This window comes from Oncorhynchus masou, chromosome 32 (assembly GCF_036934945.1).
Source record: "Oncorhynchus masou masou isolate Uvic2021 chromosome 32, UVic_Omas_1.1, whole genome shotgun sequence".
NCBI classification, from domain to species: domain Eukaryota; kingdom Metazoa; phylum Chordata; class Actinopteri; order Salmoniformes; family Salmonidae; genus Oncorhynchus; species Oncorhynchus masou.
Genome location: NC_088243.1, coordinates 69396971 through 69423648, shown reverse-complemented (window position 1 = coordinate 69423648; position 26678 = coordinate 69396971). Strand labels below are relative to the sequence as shown.

The 26678-nt window shown below is 41.8% G+C and overlaps 1 protein-coding gene across 2 annotated transcripts in view; it reads right to left on the bottom strand.

Annotated features, from left to right (window-relative positions):
- Nucleotides 1-26678, bottom strand: part of LOC135526522 (GPI ethanolamine phosphate transferase 2-like) — a 122146-nt gene that overhangs the window by 10821 nt on the left and 84647 nt on the right. For both annotated transcript variants that reach the window (XM_064954977.1, XM_064954979.1), the window contains 4 exons: nt 21379-21809; nt 14585-14776; nt 2084-2218; nt 1717-1891 (listed from right to left, as the gene is read on the bottom strand). In XM_064954977.1, coding sequence (XP_064811049.1) covers nt 1717-1891; nt 2084-2218; nt 14585-14776; nt 21379-21809 — 933 coding nt within the window. The remainder of the gene's footprint in view (nt 1-1716; nt 1892-2083; nt 2219-14584; nt 14777-21378; nt 21810-26678) is intronic.

The window sequence follows — 26678 nt, the reverse complement described above, 5'->3', positions numbered from 1 at the left end:
GTGTGTGTGTGTGTGTGTGTGTGTGTCTCGGGATGTTAGGTATTGTGACAGCAAAATATAATTGTACACTTGATTATGTTCACTGAAACAGAACGACATGAGGAAATCTAGAAGACCTCTTCTATCCTGCATGAAAAAGTGACCGACCTACACACAGAGTTGAAGTCGGAAGTTTACATACACTTGGTTTTTCAACCACTCCACAAATTTCTTGATAACAAACTATAGTTGGCAAGTCAGTTAGGACATCTACTTTGTGCATGACAAGTAACTTTTCCAACAATTGTTTACAGACAGATTATTTCACTTATAATTCAGTGCATCACAATTCCAGTGGGTCAGGCGAAAACCTCAACAAGACTGGTTCATCCTTGGGAGCAATTTCCAAATGCCTGAAGGTACCACGTTCAGCTGTACAAACAATAGTATGCCAGTATAAAAACCATGGGACCATGCAACCATCATACCGCTCAGGAAGGAGACGCGTTCAGTCTCCTAGAGATTAACGTACTTTGATGCGAATAGTGCAAATCAATCCCAGAACAACAGCAAAGGACCATGTGAAGATGCTGGAGGAAACAGGTACAAAAGTATCTATATCCACAGTAAAACAAGTCCTATATCTGCTGGGGCGGCAGGGTAGCCTAGTGGTTAGAGAGTTGGACTAGTAACCGCAAGGTTGCAAGTTCAAACCCCCGAGCTGACAAGGTACAAAGCTGTCGTTCTGCCCCTGAACAGGCAGTAAACCCACTGTTCCTAGGCCGTCATTGAAAATAAGAATTTGTTCTTAACTGACTTGCCTAGTTAAATAAAGGTAAAAAAATAACCTGCAAGGACTGCTATAAAACCACCATAAAAAAGCCAGACTATGGTTTGCAACTGCACATGGGGACAAAGATCATACTTTCTGGAGAAATGTCCTCTGGTATGATGAAACAAAAATAGAACTGTTTGGCCATAACGACCATTGTTATGTTTGGAGGGAAAAGAGGCTTGCAAGCCGAAGAATACCATCCCAACCGTGAAGCACGTGGGGGTGCTTTGCTGCAGGAGGGACTAGTGCACTTCACAAAATAGATGGCATCATGATGTAGGGAAATTCCAGACATCAGTCGGTATTGGAGTGGCCCTCACAAATCTCTGACCTCAATCCTATAGAAAATTTGTGGGCAGAACTGAAAAAGCGTGTGCAAACAAGGAAGCCTACAAACCCGACTCAGTTACACCATCTCTGTCAGGAGGAACGGGACAACATTCACCCAACTTATTGTGGGAAGCTTGTGGAAGGCGATCTGAAATGTTTGACCCAAGTTAAACAAATTAAAGGCAATGCAACGAAATACTAATTGAGTAGATGTAAACATCTGAGCCACTGGGAATGTGATGAAATAAATAAAAGCTGAAATAAATTACTCTCTCTACTATTATTCCGACATTTCACTTTAAAATAAAGTGGTGATCCTAACTGCCCTAAGACAGTGAATTTTTACTAGGATTAAACGTCAGGAATTGTGAAAAACAGCGTTTAAATGTATTTGGCTAAGGTGTATGTAAACTTCTGACTTCAACTGTACCTCATTCACAACTTCATTTAGAAAAGGACTTCATCTGCTGTGTCTGCTTTGCACTCAAAATAAGATATTTAATAGTTTTTTTCCTCATGCATTTAAATATTTTTGGGGGAGTGCAGATCCCCCTCATCTAACGGTCCCTTACCTGGAAGTAGAAGAAGGCCTGTCCAAACCAGTAGTGCATGATGGTGGTCTGTGCAGCGTCGTAGTGGAGCTTCTTCCAGATGAACTGGGCCATCAAAGTCTGGACCAGCAAACAGCAGCACAGCATCGGCAGGTTGTGGGCTCGGAACAACAGGGCCACCAACAGAACCACACCACTATAAGAAGATTACTTTATTGTCCAATAACTATGCTTAATGAGTAAATAAGACAAATAAGTGGTTCTAAGCTGACTTGCATGGTTCAATAAAGGTTGAATAAAACAATGTACACAGGATTCAAACTTGCCACCTACCGATTGCTAGCCCGCCTCTCTATTCTCTAAGCTATTTGCCATGTAGTCTACCTACCTGTAGATTTCCCATAAGCCCCTGCTCTTCAGCCTGGCATCGGCTGTGATGACCTGGGACCGCAACAGGTCCTTGGAGCCCGTGAAGAGGATGCCCAGGACGAAGACATACACAAAGCGTGCCTCCACGGTCCCCCTGAGGAGAAAAGAGATGAAGTGGTTAGCCTGTTTAAAACATTGTTCAAGGAACTCAAGTGTCCAAGGGCTGGCCACTCCATCTAAATGCCCAATAACCTGTTACTAGCCCCAGGTCCAGTTCAGATTTGAATTAGTTTCACTTTATTGTCTTACTTTGTTGATGTAACATGTTTTGTCAGTTATTTTTCTGCTGTGCTGCAGTTACAAAACTTAAAAATACAGAAACACCTTCAACCTGCATTGGCTAGCAGCATACCACCCTGCAAACCACTGCTGGCTTGCTTCTGATGCTAAGCAGGGTTGGTCCTGGTCAGTCCCTGGATGGGAGACCAGATGCTGCTGGAAGTGGTGTTGGAGGGCCAGTAGGAGGCACTCTTTCCACTGGTCTAAAAAATATCCCAATGCCCCAGGGCAGTGATTGGGGACACTGCCCTGTGTAGGGTGCTTTCTTTCAGATGGGATGTTAAACGGGGGTCCTGACTCTCTGAGGTAATTAAAGATCCCATGGCACTTGTTGTGGTGTTAACTGCGGTGTCCTGGCTAAATTCCCAATCTGGCCCTCAAACCATCATGGTCACCTTATAATTCCCAGTTTAAAATGGGTTCATTCATCCCCCTCCTCTCCCCTGTAACTATTCTCCAGGTTGTTGCTGTAAATGAGAATGTGTTCTCAGTCAACTTACCTGGTAAAATAATGGATTAAAAAAAATCTGCAGTTCCCCTTACAAAACAGCCCCATCTCGGTAAAGAAGGCAGCCATTTCGTGCCTCACAAGACATCAGTTATCTCCATGGTGAGAAGTTTATTTATTTATGAGTGTTTTACTCTCTCGTGGGCCCACAGGAAAAGAACACGGATAGATAAGGTCAAGTCTCCATTTGACAGCATAAAGGGGAGGTGAGTAGAGCTAAGTATACTCTGCTCAAACCTGGAGAATGAGGCCCAGTAGTGGGAAAAGATATGTTGACTTACTAACCCAAAACAATGTGTTGAGATCTTACAAAGTGAGCTTGCACACTTCAGATAATAAAAATCCAGACTTTTCCCCAAGCTAACAGATACATTTTCAACACCTCAACCTTTCTTGTTTGCAGCAATTCTTGTGAGGAGATGACTGATTCATAGTTCATGTGAGTGGTGATGGTCAATTTTTTTATTGTTATAGTTGAGATGTTTTTGGTGTATCTTGCTAGGCATAGCCTATTTTCATACCGTATGTATCTACCTTGTATCCATGAAGTTCAAGAAGTCCAGACCTTCATCAGACTGTAGCGTACAATTCCATACTTTTTTTTAACCCTAACCCATACTTTTTAAAGTCTTGACAATGGCTATTTGCCTGTAGCTTTTTCACACTAAGACCTGAGCAAGCTCCCTGTACACAAGATACAATACATCTGGATTCTAGATAGGTTGGGGAGTTGAAGGGCAAGCCAATCTAGAAACTGATATGATGGTGGTAAGTACACAGACAGTCATCACACAGAGCCCCTCTTATTATGACAGAGAGAACTACACTGTTTCTCACTTCAGAAATTCAGACAAACACCACTAACCTGGTAAAAAAAAGTAAAGAAAGATCAATACAAAGTCTGCACATACATATGTGTGTTAGACATAGCAGAAGACACAAGGACATGTGCTTTGACTAAAACCCATACGGGTGGATGATCCTGATTCCTGTGCCTGTTCTTATGGAACGCACAACATTTTCTATGTCTTCGCTCATTGGGAAAAGGTACGACAACAGGAGACGACACGTAGCCTCCTGGCACGTAACCATGGAGACAGGGTTGTGTGAACAGAAGTCAGGAGTTTTTAGTGTGAGAAGCCTTAGGAGAGAGAGTGCAGACAGTCAGTCTGCCAAACAGCAAACAGCAAACAGACCGCCCACCCTCCCTCACACCTTAGTACAATATCTGCCTCTCTTTGTGTGTGTGTGTGTGTGTGTGTGTGTGTGTGTGTGTGTGTGTGTGTGTGTGTGTGTGTGTGTGTGTGTGTGTGTGTGTGTGTGTGTGTGTGTGTAAGAGAGAGAGAGAGAGATAGAGAGAAGCATGGATAAGAATATGAAAATGAGCACTGACAAACTACCAGCTAGTGAATAAACATGAACCTAAACAAACTAAAAATACCATGGATTTTGGTGCTGCAGCAGTTGTTACTGCAAGCTACTGTACCTAGGGAAGGAGAGGCAGAGGAGAATGAGGTTACAGCTCATTATCAATAAAACCACGCTTAACTAGCGGGCAAAACATGTTGAAATGACAAGAGCAAAACAGCTTTTATGATGTGATTTAAACCTGTTTTGCCCGCTGGGAAAGCCGTCACCAGGTGAACCTCACTTCCTAAATGAACAAAGTGTCGATAAAAGTTAAACACTCAACCCCCATTAATTTAGACAAATTCAACAAGGAAATAGAAAGAAGAAACGGTCAATCTTCCAGACACTAATCAGCCTTACAAACAGGGCCGCCTTCTCGTCAAATATGACTAGACTGACAGCGTGTCCCCCAAAGGGACCAAACATCCTTGAGTTTTAAGGAGCCTGGAGTGATAGGAGTGGAATAAGGGTCTAGTTCACTAGGAGAGGGAGTCAAGCAGGTGTTGCCAATGTATTATTAATTCAGTTTTTTTTTTATTGCAACCCTCGTCCCTCAGATGAATGGCAAGCAGTTCCTTCTAACCCTGGAGTTGTGCTAGCTACAGCTCTCGCGTTTATATTATTCACATTTTTTATCCAGACACAATTAGATGTGGAGAGAATCCTTCTTGGCTTTTATGCTAAGCATGACTGGAGATCCTCTTCTTGTTGGATTTATGCTAAGCGTGGCTGGAAATCCCAGTCTTGTCAGATTTATGCTAAGCACGACTGGAAATCCCAGTCTTGTCAGATTTATGCTAAGCATGGCTGGAAATCCCAGTCTTGTCAGATTTATGCTAAGCATGACTGGAAATCCCAGTCTTGTCAGATTTATGCTAAGCACGACTGGAAATCCCAGTCTTGTCAGATTTATGCTTAAGCACGGCTGGAAATCTCAGTCTTGTCAGATTTATGCTAAGCATGGCTGGAAGTCCCAGTCTTGCCAGATTTATGCTAAGCACAACTGGAAATCCCAGTCTTGTCAGATTTATGCTAAGCATGACTGGAAATCCCAGTCTTGTCAGATTTATGCTAAGCATGGCTGGAAATCCCAGTCTTGTCAGATTTATTCTAAGCACAACTGGAAATCCCAGTCTTGTCAGATTTATGCTAGGCACGACTGGAAATCCCAGTCTTGTCAGATTTATGCTAAGCATGGCTGGAAATCCCAGTCTTGCCAGATTTATGCTAAGCACAACTGAAAATCCCAGTCTTGTCAGATTTATGCTAGGCACGACTGGAAATCCCAGTCTTGTCAGATTTATGCTAAGCATGGCTGGAAATCCCTGTCTTGTCGGATTTATACTAAGCATGGCTGTGGGACTAACTGCGAGGATACAGAGGAATCAAAGAGTGGATGGTTTGACAGGTTGCTGGTTCGAATCCACAAGCCCACTAGTTTAAAAAAAATCTGTCGATGTGCACTTGAGCAAGGCACTTAACCCTACTTGCTCCTGTAAATCACTATGGATAAGAGTCTGCTAAATGACTCAAATGTAAATCTGTGTTGGGATTTTCCACAGGCGTCTGTGTGAGGGCTTGAGTTAGATGATATTGCTCAGAGCAACACAATCAGCAAATGAAATGAGCTGGAAATATGACAAACAAATGCCATGCTGAGGCCAGTGTGTGTTATTTGGTATGAGTGGCACAGATGGGTAGAGAACGAGAAAATGCTGACATGATGCCAGCCCCCTCACTCTCTCTCTGCAGTGAGGAGGCACATGCTCTCAGGGGAAACCACACACAGAAATGAAATCCTGGTATTTAGATGCTGGCAGAACAACCATGCTAATAATACACTTGAATAAACTGACCAAGTCCATACCAAAAAACAAGAGGAAGATTCTGAAGGTTTCTGGAGCCCATGGACTGCAGTCAGTCTGTCTGCCTGCCAGTATAACTGGTTATTAAACAAGGTGTGTATCCTCACAAGCTTGACTGATGACAATATCCCACGTGATGACAATATCAGTCATCAAAATGCCATAACTGCCATCTTGGAGAGTAGAGCACAATGGATCAGTCAACTCTGTGTTGTTGTTTGTGTCGAACTGCTTTGCTTTATCTTGGCCAGGTCGCAGTTGTAAATGAGAACTTGTTCTCAACTAGCCTACCTGGTTAAATAAAGGTGAAATACAAAAATAATTTAAAAAAAGAGGACGTGTCTCAAAACCCAGACACCTGCCAAGAGATCAAGCATTAATGTCACTGACAGATTGCAAAGCTTATTGGGTAATGATCATTCTGTGTCACTTTTTGGGAGAACAGTTTAACGAGACACCTGCATTCATTATTTGCTCATGAGTAGCATGCAGTAAGAGGAAAACATGAGAAACTGACATTGACAAGCAGTAGTATCCTGGGTGCTCAAAGGCCTCTAGACTTTGTTTTCAACAGAGGTCATAGCCACGCAAAAATAAAAATATTATCTAAACTAATTTAGTGAACAATTGAACAAATACTGGAGAGAATGTAGAAATACATAATTTGAACATGGTCCTGATTCTGAAGTAATTATATGGTTGTGACAGAGGGAGGCTTAGAACAGGGGATTGTGGAAAGGCTATAGGCTGAATGTGAGTATGAGCCAATGATAGCTTCATTCTTATCCAGGAATGTCTTTAGAGAGAGAGACTGAGCCATTGCTTATCATACCCATGACACCTGCAATCACCTCAGGTGTGTATTTGAATGCTTTGTGTGTGCGTGTTCATGCACGTGTGTGTGCATGTGTGTACTCAAGAGGTTCTGATGAGAGCCTGGAATTAATTTGCAACTTCATGAGGGATCTGAATGAATAAATGTTCCCAAATGAAGTGTCAGCACAACAAACATCTAATCAGGATCAAATAAAGGGGCTGCTTTGGGGAGGTGTTGAGCACTGCAGGAACCAATTGAGATGGTACTAGAAAACAGCCACAAACACTAACAGCTCATTGACAGAACACACTCAACAGAACTTGTAAGATATTTCAGTCATTTTTGACACCTCGATTGAAGTGGTGTGTAGGTTCCATGTGCTCAGCAGTACATGTATTTTGAGTCATTTATGGAAACTAACTCAGGTTTAGTGGCAACTCTTAGGCTTAGAAGCAAGTGTTCTTGTAATAAATTGTCCAAACTATCAAGCTACAACCTTGATCTCTCATTGAAACGTTCATCGCTACAGTACTCAGCCCCTCTCTGAACAAGGTGGTTCTCTAGCATAATGAGAAACATGACATTAGCCTGGGTTTGAAGGAGGGTCACCTTTGTTCAAGTATCTCTCAATCTTTACATTTCCTCACAGGAATGGCAACATAAAAGATGGGATATGAAAGAAAAACTCCAGAAGAATGGAACTGAATTCGCGCCGGGAAGTGATGATGTTCTGGAGCAAACGCTATGACATCTCAGAGACTACTAATGTCACTATGCAATAATGCTATTTGGAACAATGAAAGCATCCTCTACATTGGTTACAATGTTTCAACTCTGGTGCTTCACTGTATTTGTGTGTGTTTTCTGGGGGTGTTGGAAATAGACCAGAAAATACACAATTCTATTCAGTATGGTGCTGTAACACAAGTCAAGTGTGTTCAGATAACACAGTAGCCTCCCAGGGTCTCTAGGAGATGTATTTCATCACAGAGACATCGGCGGCCCTTAAGCCACTCCTGTAATTCACATTAACTGCACTGGGCTGAGATATGATTTCACTTTGCCATTTAACAAGGGGATGACTTAACAGCGGGGCAGATAACTGCTTGTCACAAAGACTGGATGGTCTTGCCTGTGACTGGAGTATTCTACAATCCAAAGGCAGTCAGTATGTCACAAATGACATTTACATTGAAAGCCAATCACATTTCACATTCAGATGGGGGCATTCTGGGGCCAGGCAATTTATTGTGTGACACCTGATGAAGCCAGCAAAACATTTAGATTACATTTAGGATTAGCTGAGCTAGTATTAGTCAATGTGGTAACCTGCACTTGTCTTTTCCTACTAGCACTGTCTTTGCTGATAACTTCTTTATTGGGGAAATATTTGCATGCAATGACTGTGATATGTGGTTGTCTCACCTAGCGATCTTAAGATGAAAGCACTAACTGCATGTCGCTCTAGACAAGAGCGACCGCTAAATTACAAAAATGTTAAGTGAGGTACAACAAACACACAACGGTTTTAATACTGGCCTACCAATGCTATAATGATGTGAGGTGTATTGTAACATAAAACAACATGGGAAAACCAAAAATAAATAACAAGCAGAATGAAAAACAGCTAATAAATCGTGAAACTATTACAAAAAAGCTGGACGATTCAAAGTGCCTCTTAAACCATCTAACAGTTTGTACATATTATTTCCCAGAATGTCTTTCCTTGCACCGGAGCTACATGGTGACAATTTTCCTTTTTTGAATGACAATAAAAATGGTCTGATTGATGACCCCATCTGGTGGGGAGGGGGGGGGGGGACTCGGCAGCCTCTGCTGGGCCACATAAATCATGGCCGTTCATCAGGCTGAGGACGGGCGGCACGACATCGAAACGTGAAACAGCGGGAGACCCATCAATTCCAAGGCCCTTTTTTCCCAACATTTTTACAGTCGACTTTACAATTGGAGAATTTGGTGGAACATTTCCTGATGTGCAGGAGGAGAAGAAAAAGTGAAGAAAGGAAAGAGAAGGAGGAATAGAGGAAGAAATAAATATGGCCATTAACTCGATCCCTACAGATGTCATATCTTAATTTTGACCCATTTCGTCACAGGAGGAAAATAATCCTGCAGCAGGAGGATTTGAACATCTGAAGAAATATTTAGAATCGCCGCCAAGGGGCAGGTGGAAGCGGTATTTGTGTACAATGCACACCGTACCGTATGTAGGCTAGGTGCAGGCTACAGCGTGTCTTCTGTGAATTCTAATGTGGATTATAATAAATTGTAGGGGGCAGATATATTTGTAGGGGGCAGATATATTTGTAGGGGGCAGATATATTTGTAGGGGGTAGATATATTTGTAGGGGGCAGATATATTTGTAGGGGGCAGATATATTTGTAGGGGGTAGATATATTTGTAGGGGGTAGATATATTTGTAGGGGGTAGATATATTTGTAGGGGGTAGATATATTTGTAGGGGGCAGATATATTTGTAGGGGGTAGATATATTTGTAGGGGGTAGATATATTTGTAGGGGGTAGATATATTTGTAGGGGGTAGATATATTTGTAGGGGCAGATATATTTGTAGGGGGTAGATATATACAGATTTTTTTTTAGATCAGATTTATTATATGTTCAAGGCAAGCAATGGGCAGAATAAATTATTGGTTTCCTCAGTGTCTGTGTGGTCAAGCGGTCACAGCCACTGACCACAGCAGATATGCCAGAGCCGACATGTGTTCGAATCCAGCCCAATGCCCTTTGACTCATGGATGAACGTCTACTTTTGACGCATTAATTCCCCCTGGTTAAAGGGTTAATTCCATGTGGTTAAAGGGTTAATTCCACATGGTTACACGGTTAAAACAGAAACAACTCAATGGGTAAAAGTGTAGGCATTAAAAAAGAAGTGTTTAAAGTTTGGGGAAGGCAACAAAAATACAATTATTTAAAAAATGATGCACCTATGTACAATACATTGAAAAACTATCCGCATACACTATATGAGCAAAAGTATGTGGACACCTGGGGCCATTTTACTACCAATGTTTGTCTTTGGAGATTGCATGGCTGTGTACTTAATTTTATACAGCTGTTAGCAAAGTGTGTGCTTGAAATAGACGAATCCACTAATTTGAAGGAGTGTCCACATACATGTGGTGTATCATCAGTATTCATAGTATTCTTAGTTCTTTCTAGGGCCTAGTGAACTGTCGTAGCGTAGTAGGTCTAAGCAGCGTGCTCCGGCTCCAAGCCTCATGAGGTTGCGGCCAGTTCTGGGCAATCTAGTCACCAGCCTGAGCCTATATTATGCCCACAAGTTAACAGAATTTATTTCAATGTTTTCAAGACGTAAAATAAATAGTATGATCATTTAAACATGAAAGAAAAGTGTCTCAGTTCAACTAAATGGTCTGCATAAACATCTTGACACCTTTATGAATTTAAATATTAAAGCCACACAATACAGGCTTTCAATCCACAACAAAGACCAGAACAATATTGTCAAATTATACAAATTAGAAAACGTGGACAAGCATCAATACTGGAGGAAAGTTTATCGTTCTACAGTAGGCCTACATCTGTCAATCAACTGATGGCACAAACCAACTCATCAACTTAGCCAGGGAAACAAACAGGGAAACACACACACAGAGAAGCTAATGGGTATTGGAATATAATCAAATAACAATGGGCCTATTGCATCCATCGATGGCACTATATTATCACCAGTTGATGTCTCATTGAACCATTGACACGGGCTAAATTCCCCCGCATAGCTGATCTCAATTGCAACCACTATTGGTCAACCCATTATGGCTCCCTAAAATATGTTGGTATTACTAGTGTCCTGCTTGCAACCAAAGTCTTTCAAGATACAGTTGAAGTCGGAAGTTTACATACACTTATGTTGGAGTCATTAAAAATCGTTTTTCAACCACTCCACAAATTTCTTGTTAACAAACTATAGTTTTGGCAAGTCGGTTAAGACATCTAACTTGTGAATGACAAATAATTTTCCCAACAGATTACTTCATGTATAATTCAATGTATCACAATTCCAGTGGTTCAGAAGTTTACATACACTATGTTGAATGTGCCTTTAAACAGCTTGGAAAATTCCAGAAAATTATGTCATGGCTTTAGAAGCTTCTGATAGCTTAATTGACATAATTTGAGTCAATTGGAGGTGTACCTGCGGATGTATTTCAAGGCCTACCTTCAAACTCAGTGCCTCTTTGCTTGACATCATGGGAATCTAAAGAAGCCAAGACCCAAGAATTTTTTTTTAACCATAAGTCTGGTTCATTCTTGGGAGCAATTTCCAAACGCCTGAAGGTAACACGTTCATATGTACAAACAATAGTACGCAAGTATAAACACCATGGGACCATGCAGCCATTAACAGTCAGGAAGGAGACACGTTCTGTCTCCTAGAGATGAACGTACTTTGGTGTGAAAAGTGCAAATCAATCCCAGAACAATAGCAAAGGACCTTGTGAAGATGCTGGAGGAAACAGGTACAAAATTATCTATATCCACAGTAAAACAAGTCCTATATCGACATAATCTGAAAGGCCATTCAGCAAGGAAGAAGCCACTGCTCCAAAACAGCCATAAAAAAGCCAAACTACGGTTTGCAACTGCACATGGGGACAAAGATCGTACTTTTTGGAGAAATGTCCTCTGTTGTGATGAAACAAAAATATAACTATTTGGCCATAATGACCATCTTTATGTTTGGAGGAAAAAGGGGGAGGCTTGCAAGCCAAAGAACACCATCCCAACCGTGAAGCACGAGGGTGGCAGCATCATGTTGTGGTGGTGCTTTGCTGCAGGAGGGACTGGTGCACTACACAAAATAGATGGCATCATGAGGAAACAAAATGATGTGCATATATTAAAGCAACATCTCAAGACATCAGTCAGGAAGTTAAAGCTTGGTCGAAAATGGGTCTTTCAAATGGACAATGACCCCAAGCATACTTCCGAAGTTGTGGCAAAATGGCTTAAGGACAACAAAGTCAAGGTATTGGAGTGGCCATCACAAAGCCCTGACCTCAATCCTATAGAACATTTGTGGGCAGAACTGAAAAAGCGTGTGCGAGCAAGGAGGCCTACAAACCTGACCCAGTTACACCAACAATTTAAAGTCAATGCTACCAAATACTAATTGAGTGTTTGTAAACTTCTGACCCACTGGGAATATGATGAATGAAATAAAAGCTGAAAGAAATAATTCTCTCTACTATTATTCTGACATTTCACATTCTTAAAATAAAGTGGTGATCCTAACTGGGTACCTGGGTATCCTAGACAGCGTATTTTTACTAGGATTAAATGTCAGGAATTGTGAAAAACTAAGTTTAAATGTATTTGGCTAAGGTGTTTGTAAACTTCCAACTTCAACTGGAAGTTCACCCTCTGGTTGGTATTGTAATCAGAACAACTTAGTCCTTTTTTTTAACACACTTTTTCAAACTAAGCGATTTATCAATTTGACAAGCATTCCGTATAATAGAAATCCAATTATTTTTCATTGTTTACCACGATAAATCTAATATGGCAATTTACCCGATAATTTGTATGAATGGAAACTAATGTTGGTGTAGCCTACCCTGCTGACTTATTATTGTATTAGTTTACTGCTTATGTTATCCAAAGTGTCTGGTATGGTAATTTCTTATTAAAATCAGAGGTAAAATATCCCTGGATTGTCCATATTTGAAAAGAGTAAATATATCAAGTCAATCGAGGGGATTGACTTCTTTGAGCCAGAAGGGTGTAGGCCAGAATCGAACCAACGGCAACAAGGCAGGCCTATATGTGCACACTGAAGGCAGCAGCCCAAACAATTTAACAAAATTTTGACCTTAGCCTACACTTGACACTTGCACCTCGTAGCCTAGTGGAGACTGATATCTATCTTATGTTATTAAGCTATATAAAACAACAGTTGTTGATGTGGATGGCCTCATTTCAGATACATTTTTGTACATCTGAATGTTGAAGTAATAGGGCCTCAGACTAGAATTGGAGCGAGAGAACATTTGCCCTGATCCCAATGACTCGACTGCTCCTGCAATGAGAGAAAGAAAACTGCTGTTTTTCAGGGACTGACAAGGCTCATTTGAATTTGCTGATGCAGCAGGAAAATTCTCTGTGACAAGAGTGATCAAGTTAAGATCCGACATCTGTACCAACCAACTTACAGTGAAGTTACAGTGTACTTACAGTGAAGACCATAAAATGTCACAGGTGATTCTCCATGATTTTAAAGTTAAGGAAATGACAAGGATAATTATATCGTCATTGGGAGAGAAAAACAATACTGCCTAGATAGCTATACCAAGAACCATACCCCCCAAAAATATAAATGTTAAATGTTTTTTTGCTGTCAGTCAAGCCCAATTGTCCTTTAGACTTTGACCTACGAAACACCAGAAAATATTCAGCCTGAACTATCATAACAAGACAGTGAGGGAGACCCTCGTTCTGCTATTTAGGTCAGTGTGATAAGCCACAAAGGGATGAAGGGGTCGCATGCTACCAGATTAGCCTGGCTGCGAGTGACTGAGCCGGGGCCACCACACAACTTAATGGAAATGCCAGGAGGTTGCCGTAGCGCCAGCATAAACACCTTCCCGCGGTGATTAATGACTCTGCGACTTGACGCGGCGGCGTTGTCAATTATATGGAGTGTTGGTGTGCGCCTGGTACTGTGCAACGAGGGGTAAGGGTGGGTAGGGGTGAGAGGTTAGGTGGGAGTAGAGACAATGTCAAGGAGAGCGTGGAGGGGGGAGGGAACATGTCTAGTAAAAGACGAGGAAGGGGAGTAGGATAACTGGGCAGCAGCACCTGAACACTCATTATTATGCTCTCACAGTCAACGGGGCTGTGGACAAGATGCAGCTGGCTGGGTACTAAGGGTTGATTAGCTGGCTGGTGATAGGGAGGGATTGAGCCAAGTGGCAGAGCAAAGGAGCTCCACATTTGGTCATTAGAAATCAAAAGCACGGGGGTAAACAAAGCGATCAGCCTCTCTGATTGGACCATTAATCACCTTGATACAGAAAGGGCCAGGCTAAGGACATGAGCACAATGATCTCTAATCAGACAGCAATAAGGGGTTTCAAAGCAGTTTTCCCCTTGGGTTACTTGGCTACAAATGATTGAAAGGTTGTTTTTTCCCCTCTGTGGCCTTGCTGTGTACTTTATGCTGATGTAGGCCTTAAGGTATAGCCTTCATTAACGAGCCATGATGTGATCACATATCAAATGGCAAGAAAAACAGGGAAATACAACACAGCATTTTTATTTTTTATTTTAGATGTCTGGCACCTACTTCCATTCTCTGTTTAAAGGCACTTAAATCTTTTGTTTTGCCCATTCACCCTCAATGTCACACATACATGTCTCAAGGATTAAAAATCCTTCTTTAACCCATCTCCTCCCCTTCATCTACACTGATTGAAGTGGATTTAACAAGTGACATCAATAAGGGATCATAGCTTTCATCTGGAAAGAACAGGTGTTCATAATGTTTTGTACACCCAGTCTGCGAAAACTTACTTGGACATGTTTCCACCACCATGTTGCCACGGAAACACAACGTTGCCCACCGCCGCCCGGTAGCTGTATACACCCAGAAGGCCAAGGGCCAGGGCAATCTTGGACACCCAGGAACATCTCCGCTGGACCAGGAAGTAGATCAGAGCCAATGACAAGGCGGCGAACAAGGATAGCACCATCTTGTGTTCGAAGCTACAGAGACAGAACCGATATACATTTAAACCACTTCAAACTGCACTAATTACACACTAGAGTTAGTGAGTAATTGCACTAATTTCACAATTAATTTGTTACACATCTGTTTTAAAAAATTTATTTGACTTTGTTCCGATGAACATTCAAAAATGAAAACAATCAAATCAAACTTTGTCACATGCGCCAAATACAACAAGTGTAGGGCTTACCATTAAATGCTTACTTACAAGCCCTTAACCAACAGTGCAGTTCCAGAAGAGTTAAGAAAATATTTACCATATAAACTAAAGTAAAAAGTAACACAATAACATAACGAGGCTTTATACAAGGGGGTACCAGTACCGAGTCAGAGTGCGAGGATACAGGTTAGAGGTCATTCGTACATATAGGAGGGGTGAAGTGACTATGCATAGATAATAAAACAGTGAGTAGCAGCAGTGTACAAAACAAATGGGGGGGTCAATGTAATAGTCCGGTGGCCATTTGATTAATTGTTCAGCAGTCTTATGGCTTGTGGGTAGAAGCTATATTGTATGCATTAAGATATTTCTTGTGGAGTTTAGTGCAATTCCAGGTTATTTCCTTGGACTCACACCACAGGCATACATTGTAAAATTGGAGGGGGTATTAAGAATGGCAAATTTACTAGGGACGTGCAAATTTTCCTTTTCAAGATGATTCTATATACGTATCTAGATACAGTGCCTTGCGAAAGTATTTGGCCCCCTTGAACTTTGCAACCTTTTGCCACATTTCAGGCTTCAAACATAAAGATATAAAACTGTATTTTTTTGTGAAGAATCAACAACAAGTGGGACACAATCATGAAGTGGAACGACATTTATTGGATATTTCAAACTTTTTTAACAAATCAAAAACTGAAAAATTGGGCATGCAAAATTATTCAGCCCCCTTAAGTAAATACTTTGAAGCGCCACCTTTTGCTGCGATTACAGCTGTAAGTCGCTTGGGGTATGTCTCTATCAGTTTTGCACATCGAGAGACTGAAATTTTTTCCCATTCCTCCTTGCAAAACTACTCGAGCTCAGTGAGGTTGGATGGAGAGCATTTGTGAACAGCAGTTTTCAGTTCTTTCCACAGATTCTCGATTGGATTCAGGTCTGGACTTTGACTTGGCCATTCTAACACCTGGATATGTTTATTTTTGAAACATTCCATTGTAGATTTTGCTTTATGTTTTGGATCACTGTCTTGTTGGAAGACAAATCTCTGTCCCAGTCTCAGGTCTTTTGCAGACTCCATCAGGTTTTCTTCCAGAATGGTGATGTATTTGGCTCCATCCATCTTCCCATCAATTTTAACCATCTTCCCTGTCCCTGCTGAAGAAAAGCAGGCCCAAACCATGATGCTGCCACCACCATGTTTGACAGTGGGGATGGTGTGGTCAGGGTGATGAGCTGTGTTGCTTTTACGCCAAACATAACGTTTTGCATTGTTGCCAAAAAGTTCAATTTTGGTTTCATCTGACCAGAGCACCTTCTTCCACATGTTTGGTGTGTCTCCCATGTGGCTTGTGGCAAACTTTAAACAACACTTTTTATGGATATCTTTAAGAAATGGCTTTCTTCTTGCCACTCTTCCATAAAGGCCAGATTTGTGCAATATACGACTGATTGTTGTCCTATGGACAGAGTCTCCCACCTCAGCTGTAGATCTCTGCAGTTCATCCAGAGTGATCATGGGCCTCTTGGCTGCATCTCTGATCAGTCTTCTCCTTGTATGAGCTGACAGTTTAGAGGGACGGCCAGGTCTTGGTAGATTTGCAGTGGTCTGATACTCCTTCCATTTCAATATTATCGCTTGCACAGTGCTCCTTGGGATGTTTAAAGCTTGGGAAATCTTTTTGTATCCAAATCCGGCTTTAAACTTCTTCACAACAGTATCTCGGACCTGCCTGGTGTGTTCCTTGTTCTTCATGATGCTCTATGCGCTTTTAACGGACCTCTGAGACTATCACAGTGCAGGTGCATTTATACGGAGACTTGATTACACACAGGTGGATTGTATTTATCATCATTAGTCATTTAGGTCAACATTGGATCATTCAGAGATCCTCACTGAACTTCTGGAGAGAGTTTGCTGCACTGAAAGTAAAGGGGCTGAATAATTTTGCACGCCCAATTTTTCAGTTTTTGATTTGTTAAAAAAGTTTGAAATATCCAATAAATGTCGTTCCACTTCATGATTGTGTCCCACTTGTTGTTGATTCTTCACAAAAAAAACAGTTTTATATCTTTATGTTTGAAGCCTGAAATGTGGCAAAAGGTCGCAAAGTTCAAGGGGGCCGAATACTTTCGCAAGGCACTGTATATGGGCTCTAATACAATACAGGAATGATACATTTTAGTTTGAAACGATTCGGTGCGATTCGGTTTGATTAGAGGAATGAATCGATGTGATTCGGTTCGATGCACCAACATTTGTTGCATAAACACATTAATTTTCCATTCTAAATTCCCATTCTAAATTCAAATCTGCTGCTGACGGAGCGCATGAGCTGGATTTGTCTGGGTGGAGGTGTGTGTACATGTTTAACTATACTTGTGGGGACCAGAAGTCCCCATAAGAATAGTAAAAATACAAAAAATGGACCAACTGGAGACATTTTGTTAGTCCCCTCACAAGGCCAAATGCTATATCTAGAGGGTTTAGGTTTAGAATTAGTGTTAAGGTTAGTATTAGGTTTATGGTGAGGAGTTAGGGTTAGTTTTAGGGTTAGGAGCTAGGATTAGGTTAGGCTTTGGGGTGTTTGATTTTTTGTCCTTATTCACAGGGACCAAAGAGAACATCTCAGGGACCAAAGAGAACATCTCAGGGACCAAAGAGAACATCTCAGGAACCAAAGAGAACATCTCAAGGACCAAAGAGAACATCTCAGGGACCAAAGAGAACATCTCAGGGACCAAAGAAAACATCTCAGGGACCAAAGAAAACATCTCAGGGACCAAAGAAAACATCTCAGGGACCAAAGAGAACATCTCAGGGACCAAAGAGAACATCTCAGGGACCAAAGAGAACATCTCAGGGACCAAAGAGAACATCTCAGGGACCAAAGAGAACATCTCAGGGACCAAAGAGAACATCTCAGGGACCAAAGAGAACACCTCAGGAACCAAAGAGAACATCTCAGGGACCAAAGAGAACATCTCAGGGAGGAAGAGAACATCTCAAGGACCAAAGAGAACATCTCAGGGAGGAAGAGAACATCTCAAGGACCAAAGAGAACATCTCAGGGAGGAAGAGAACATCTCAAGGACCAAAGAGAACATCTCAGGGAGGAAGAGAACATTTCAGGGAAGCAATAGAGTAAGGGAGTACAATAACTTGAAGGAACTTGCTTTGTCTCCTTTCCTCCACATGATCTACCCTGATGAGAAATAACTTGACTGGTGATAACAAAAGCATATACTTTTGTGCTTTCATCTACCCTTCTTTGCATTCATATCAATGCATTTGAAAGAGAGGAGAAAAAGGAAGAGGAAGCCACAATCAACTATTGAGATGCAGCCTAGATATGCCAGAAGGACAGTATAGCCCTGGTATCAGGGCAGGGGGTTGGGTTGGGTAAGGGGAACAGACAGGCACCTTGAAGAAGGAACGATGCCGGAGCTCATTACCCACACAGCATAGAGCAGAGGGAATATAGGAAAAGGGGGCAACGGCAGACAGGAAAAAGGTCAGCTAATTCTAAATCCACAATACTCTGAACCCAGTGCCCCCAGCACAAGGCATTCATCTTGTTACTTGTGGAGCCGTGAGAATGCTAATGGACAGAAAAACCTTGGGTTCAAAATGAGAACAACGGGTTCGCTGAAGGTTCCGCAAACTTTCTGCCACACAAGGTTTTTTTGTACATCGTTGAGTGAATCCGAATGTACGGCGGTCCACTGATAATCTGATTTGGGCTCGGATTCAGAGGCTATCTAGGCTTGTTATCTTGGCCCTAAAATCTGCCTTGAGCTTTCTTCACTTTAGAATTACAGGGCAGCCGAAGAGAGGCTTTCAACATACAATAGAAAGGAACAGCCTAATGCTACCTGCAGAGACAGCCAAGGATATGACTCATTTCTTTTAGCTCCTATGGGAGTTACTCCACTTTTATTTATAACCTTGATGTGAGGAAACTAGCTACCATTATGGTGCTGCAGATATAATAAGGTAAGGTAGCAGGCTCTAATGGATAACACTCTATGCATTTTCTCTTGGTCTAAACAAGGAATGTTCTTTCATTCACTAGCCTAGATCCTTTGCCAAGGTACTGGGGGGCTCACTGAGTTCTCTGTATGTTCAGAAGCTCACCCACTTTTTTAGAGCCACACATTTGAATGTCACAATTTTATTGAAACATTCCTAACACCTTACTCAGAGACCATGAGTATAAGGCATTATGATGATGCCATACTGCATTATATGACTTGTCATATCCATTTACAGTATGATCACCTTATGTCTTAAGAGCCCTAAGGACTGCTTTACCAGGGCAACACTACAAAGAAGCTTGGTAATGATCTCCTAAGTTTTCTGGCAAGCTAAAACTTCACTATGTTGTAGCTGTTTAAAGGCACAGTGCAGTCAAAAATGTGATTTTCCTTTGTTTTGTATACATTTCCACACTATGAGGTTGGAATGAAATTAATTTTGAAAATTACGATAATGCCTTTTAGTGCAAGAGCTGTTTGAAAAGACCACCTGAAGTTTCAGCCTGTTTTTGTGGGATTGAGTTTTGGCCTGCCTGACAAAACAATGCACTGCCTATTATGTGACTAAAGGGCCATCCACACCAAGGAATTCAATATGACTATTATGTGACTGAAAGGGCTGTCCACACCAAGGACAATAAACTAGACAAAAATAGCAGCAAAAATGAACGCTGTTGTTAAGAAGCTACTTTTGTTTATTTTTGACCATTTTAATTGAAAACAATCACAGTTGTTAAGAAGCTACTGACTATTATGTCTGACTGGCTACTGACTATTACTGTGATTGTTTTCAATTAAAATGGTCAAAAATAAACAAAAGCAGCTTCTTAACAACAGCGTTCATTTTTGCTGCTCTTTTTTGTCTAGTTTAGTCACATAAATAGTCTGCGCTGATTAAATAATAGTGCTGATTTAATAGAGATAAAAAAACTTCCTGGGTGTTTACCACTAAGTTTTTATTTATTTATTTGACCTTTATTTAACTAGGCAAGTCAGTTAAGAACAAATTCTTATTTACAATGACAGCCTAGGAACAGTGGCTTGTTCAGGGGCAGAAAGACAGATTTTTACCTTGTCATCTCGGGGATTTGATCTCACAACCTTTTTGGTTACTGGCCCAATGCTCTAACCACAAGGCTACCTGCGCCCCAGTCCGGGCTGGTCTCCCAGTCGGAACCAGGGCCTATTGGCTAGACAATGAAGCAAGTTAACCTGATTCCTGAGTGAGTAAGATGCAGCAAAGACAACCAGATGAAAATGACCATAGGTCAACAGAATGGAGAGAAATCATGTTGGAAACAAGGAGGAGATAAGGAGCTGTCTCAGGGGGGCTAAGACAAGGTTGAGTTTTATGGAACAATACCATGGGCACTTCCTTTTGTATACTGATCATAAATATAAACGCATGCAACAATTCAAACGATTTTACTGAGTCACAGTTCATATAAGGAAATCAGCCCATTGAAATAAATAAATTAGGCCCTAATCTATGGATATCACAAGACAGGGCAGGGGTGGAGCCGTGGGTGGGCCTTGGATGGCATAGGCCCACCCACTGGGGAGCCAGGCCCCGCCAATCAGAATACATTTTTCCCAACAAAAGGGCTTTATTACAGACAGCAATACTCCTCAGTTTCATAAGCTGTCCGGGTTGCTGGTATCAGACGATCCCGCAGGTGAAGAAGCCTGATGTGGAGGACCTGGGCTGGCATGGTTACACCATGGTCTGCAGTGGATGGATTAGCTTGGCAAAGGGGAAATGCTCAGTAACAGGTATGTAAACAAATGTGTCCACAAAATTAGAGATAAATTAGCTTTTTGTGCGTATGGAACATTTCTGGGCCCTTGAATTTCAGCTCATGAAACATGGGACCAAAACTTTTCATGTTGCGTTAATATTTTGATTCAGTATACAGCAGTCAACCAACTCTGGGGCGACAACCTTAGTACTGCCGGTGAGTCAGCCCTCTAGAACAGGTACTCCGACTTGGGTCCTTCAAAAGCTAATGAGGCTCTCTAGTGCTGTGTGCAACACTCAGTAGTAAAGTTGACATTCAGTAACAATGCAGCGTCAAAATCCATGAATGCTGGAAAAGAGGCCCGGGGTGGGGGGGGGGATCACTGCCGATGGCCTTACAAAGCAGTGGGGTGCAAAATGTTTGCCGTGTGTACCCAGAATTTTTATTAATTGGGCAAAAGATATGAACAGGCAAAAAGCTAACTAAAAAAGGCTGCTGCAAATGAAGAAATTTTAATATATTCAACTTGCACTACAGTATATAGTAGTGTATGGAGCTCTGCTTATGGCAACATTCATCCTGAGTGAAGTAACACACAACACAACAATACACAGTAAGTATCAAACTTCAGCACACCCACCTATTGAGCCAGTGTCCCAGGTCAGGCAGGTGAGCCCACTGCACCCCGGTCTGGTTGAGCGAGCGCAGCAGACGACAACACGCCAGGGTGAGCGGTGGGGTAGCCAAGGCCAGCCACTTCTCCGAACCTGCATCCGTCACCCCCAAATCAGCTAACGGTGAGGCAACCGCGTCCTCCTCATTGGAGGGGAGGAGGTAGTCTTCGCCCTCCAAGCTCCCAAAGTTGGCACGGCGCTCCCGGAAGTACTTGCGACAGACGTCTTGGAAGACGACCAGGCAGAGGGTGTTAAGCAGGAAGTACCAGACCTGGTGCTCCTCCTCCACGAAGCTGCTGGCCGACAGGCTGAGGGTGTGGCCAGCCGTGCCCGCCAGGAGAAGAATGTCCAGCTCCGACAGAGACCACCCACCACTGACACCACCATGGGATGGAGACTAGGGAAGAAAAGAAAAGGAGAGAGGAAGGGAGATTGAGCATAATGTGATTATCTCTCTCAGGCCAATACTGGAATACAAACAACTAATTAAACAAACACATTGATCAAATTAAGAAAAGAAATAGAATAGAGATGACTTCACAACAAAGTGATACAATTAATACAGAGTCACCTGAACTTGCCAAAATGATCAAGTTAAAGGAGGTAATTAAAATCAGGTGCATATAGAGGAACACAAGTGAATGGAGAAAGATAGAGGGACCTTGTCTATACTAACACGATAACATATCAAGAACACAGATGACTGAGTGTGAGACCCTGAATGTGTGTGTGTGTGTGTTTTCACCCCACACTGAGTTGTAAAGTACTCCCCCTGGTCCTGTGAACTGCATCTTGTTGTTGACTCAGTACTCAGAGGGGGCCTAACAGAGTAAGTAAGTGCACTACTCTGATCCCGCTAAGTTAACACTGTCACTGGAGGCAGCAGGTAAAACACACAGGGACAGTGTTTACTGTGCTTCAGGGCAAACATTTTAATAACGTCAAAAGGAAAGCTCATTACAGTAAATCTAATGACTGATTGTTGAAATCTATTTACTGTTTGCATTATAATATTCATTTTTCGCCTCTCAATCTCCTTCCAACAGGTATGTGTAAATGTAAGTTGCAGTGATCCCTTTCCATGTACACACTTGTGTGCAGGACAGAGGGGTGAGTGACGGCTCTCTGTGGCTTGTCACGGTAACACGCTGCTCCACAGCGAGCGGCTCTTCCTCGCCAAGCGCAGCTCATCCATCAACGGGGAGGAACGCACCTCGCGGCGAGCTCAGTGGAGGGGAAAACGTAATATGTAAACAGAGTGCTGTTTGTGTAAACAAAGTTTGGGGGGAAAAAAACTCACAATGTCTAGCTCTCCTTTCTTAGTCATCCCTCTATCCTGCCTTGGTTTAAGGTCCCTGAGCTGAGGGACTGAGGGCACTTGAATCCCAACAAGATTAGTCTGGATTGGCTGGGATTTAATGTACTAATTATGGTATCCTAAATGGCAGGGAAAGAAGTGGTAAAAGTCTACACCTCCTTTGGATTTCTTTAAAAAAATGTGTTACAATGTGGGATTAAAATTGATTTAATTGTCTTTTTTTTTCAATAATCTACACACAATACTTTGTCAAAAAGTGGAAGAAAAGTTGTTATTTTTAAGATAAATAACAAATTTGATAACTAAAACATAGTCGTTGCATAAGTATCCAGCCCCTCTGTTTAAGCAAGCCTAAATTAGTTCAGGAGTAAAATGTGTCTTAACAAGTTACATAAATTACATGGAAATAATAGGGGTTGACATGATTTTGAATGACTAAACATGCACCTGTTAGAACTTAAGGCTCCATGGATTGATGAGGAATTTAAAAACTGAATGGTTGAGATGGGACAAAAGGAGTGGCTACGTCTGGCTGCACATCTGACTGGCTAACTTACTGCAAAATTGAGAAATGGTGTGACGAAACTCAACAAAAATAAGCCAAAACTGTATTATGAAGGCAATATCAATGATATAAAGAATGATGGGAAAAATATTGAGTACTTTAAATGAAATTATGGTCAGAAACACAAATTGAACTCCAACTTTCATCGAATCAGATGGCCTCTTCATCACAAAACATTTGATGTGGCCAATTATTTAAATTATTACTTCATTGGCAAGTGGGCAAACTTAGGCAGGGAATGCCAACAACGAACAGTGAGCCATCGTATTCATGCATAAAATAACAAATAATCAAAGAAAAACATTGCAAGTTTGAATTTTGTAAAGTTGGTTCGGGAGATGTGGAAAAATTATTGTTATTTATCAATATTGACAAACCTCCTGGCATTGACAACTTAGATGGATATATACTGAAGATGGTTGCTGACTCTATGGCCACTCCTATCTGTCATATCTTTTATCTGAGCCTAGAGGAAAGTCTTTGTCCTCTGGCCTGGAGGGAAGCCAAAGTAATTCCGCTACCCAAAGAATGGTAAAGTGGCCTTTATTGGTTCTAACAGCAGACCTATAAGCTTGCTGCCAGCTCTTATCAAACTGTTGGAAAATGTGTTTGACCAAATAAATGTGATTTCTCTGTAAACAAAGTAACAACAGACTTTCAGCACGCTTATAGAGAAGGGCACTCGACATGTACTGCACTGACACAAATGACTGATGACTGGTTGTAATAAATTGATAAGAAGATTGTGGATTCATAGCTATCTAATAGAACTCAGAGGGTTTTCTTTAATGGAAGCTTCTCTAATGTCAAACATGTAAAGTGTGGTGTACTGCAGGGCAGCTCTCTAGGCCCTCTACTAATTTATATTTTTACCAATGACCTGCCATTGGCATTAAACAAACCATGTGTGTCCATGTATGCTGATGATTCAACTATACGCATCAGCAACCACAGCTAATGAAGTCACTGAAACCAATCTGGTAATGAATGGTGTGGCTGTTGAACAAGTTAAGGAGACTAAATTACTTGGCGTTACCTTAGATTGTAAACTGTCATGGTCAAAACATATAGATTCAATGGTTGTAAAGACGGGGAGAAGTCTGTCCGTAATAAAGAGATGCTCTGCTTTTTTGAAACTACACAAAGCAATTCCTGCAGGCTCTATTTAAAAAAAAATGTATCTTGATTATTGTCCTGTCATACGTTCAAGTGCAGCAAAGCAAGACCTAGTTAAGATGCAGCTGGCCCAGAACAGAGCGGCACGTCTTGCTCTTCATTGTAATCAGAGGGCTGATGTAAAAACTGTGCATTCCAGTCTCTCTTGGCTAAGAGTTGAGGGGAGACTGACTGCATCATTTCTTTTTATAAGAAACAATATGTTGAAAATCACAAATTGTTTGCATAGTCAACTTACACACAGCTCTGACGCACACACACTTACCCCACCAGACATGCCACCTGGGGTATTTTCACAGTCCCCAAATCCAGAACAAATTCAAGAATGTGTACAGTATTATATAGAGCCATTATTGCATGGAACATTTTTATTTTATTTTTTACAGATAAAGCAACACCTCACGGCACAATGCCTCTCCCATATTTGACCTAGATAGTTTGTGTGTATGCATTGATATGTTGGCTATGTGTGCCTTTTGAAAAAAATGTATAGTGGGGCAAAATATTATTTAGTCAGCCACCAGTTGTGCAAGTTCTTCCACTTAAAAAGATGAGAGAGGCCTGTAACTTTCATCATAGGTACACTTCAACTATGACAGACGAAATGAGAAAAAAAATCCAGTTAAATCACATTGTAGGATTTTTTATGAATTTGCAAATTATGGTGGAAAATAAGTATTTGGTCAATAACAAAAGTTTATCTCAATACTTTGTTATATACCCTTTTGTTGGCAATGACAGAGGTCAAACGTTTTCTGTAAGTCTTCACAAGGTTTTCACACACTGTTGCTGGTATTTTGGCCCATTCCTCCATGCAGATCTCCTCAAGAGCAGTGATGTTTTGGGGCTGTTGCTGGGCAACACGGACTTTCAACTCCCTCCAAAGATTTTCTATGGGGTTGAGATCTGGAGACTGGCGAGGCCACTCCAGGACCTTGAAATGCTTCTTACGAAGCCACTCCTTCATTGCCCGGTCGGTGTGTTTGGGATCATTGTCATGCTGAAAGACCCAGCCACGTTTCATCTTCAATGCCCTTGCTGATGGAAGGAGGTTTTCACTCAAAGTCTCACGATACATGGCCCCATTCATTCTTTCCTTTACACGGATCAGTCGCCCTGGTCCCTTTGCAGAAAAACAGCCCCAAAGCATGATGTTTCCACCCCCATGCTTCACAGTAGGTATGGTGTTATTTCGATGCAACTCATCATTCTTTGTCCTCCAAACACAACGAGTTTAGTATTTACCAAAAAGTTCTATTTTGGTTTCATCTAACCATATGACATTCTCCCAATCTTCTTCTGGATCATCCAAATGCTCTCTAGCAAACTTCAGATGGGTCTGGACATGTACTGGCTTAAGCAGGGGGACACGTCTGGCACTGCAGGATTTGAAAAGGCATTGTTCGTCACCAAACTGTTCCTGGATGTTTGGGAGAAGTTGCTCTCGGAGGATGTGTTGGTACCATTCTTTGTTCATGGCTGTGTTCTTTGGCAAAATTGTGAGTGAGCCCACTCCCTTGGCTGAGAAGCAACCCCACACATGAAAGGTCTTAGGATGCTTTACTGTTGCATAATACAGGACTGATGGTAGCGCTCACCTTGTCTTCTCCAGACAAGCTTTTTTCCGGATGCCCCAAACAATCGGAAAGGGGATTCATCAGAGTAAATGACTTTATCCCAGTCCTCAGCAGTCCAATCCCTGTAAATTGTGCAGCATATCAGTTTGTCCCTGATGTTTTTCCTGGAGAGAAGTGGCTTCGTTGCTTCCCTTCTTGACACCAGGCCATCCTCCAAAAGTCTTCGCCTCACTGTGCATGCAGATGCACTCACGCCTGCCTGCTGCCATTCCTGAGCAAGCTCTGTACTGGTGGTGCCCCGATCCCGCAGCTGAATCAACTTTAGGAGACGGTCCTGGCGCTTGCTGGACTTTCTTGGGCACCCTGAAGCCTTCTTCACAACAATTGAACCGCTCTCTTTGAAGTTCTTGATGATCCAATAAATGGTTGATTTAGGTGCAATCTTACTGGCAGCAATATCCTTGCCTGTGAAGCCCTTTTGTGCAAAGCAATGATGGCGGCACGTGTTTCCTTGCAGGTAACCATGGATGACAGAGGAAGAACAATGATTCCAAGCACCACCCTCCTTTTGAAGCTTCCAGTCTGTTATTCGAAATCAAACAGCATGACAGAGTGATCTCCAGCCTTGTC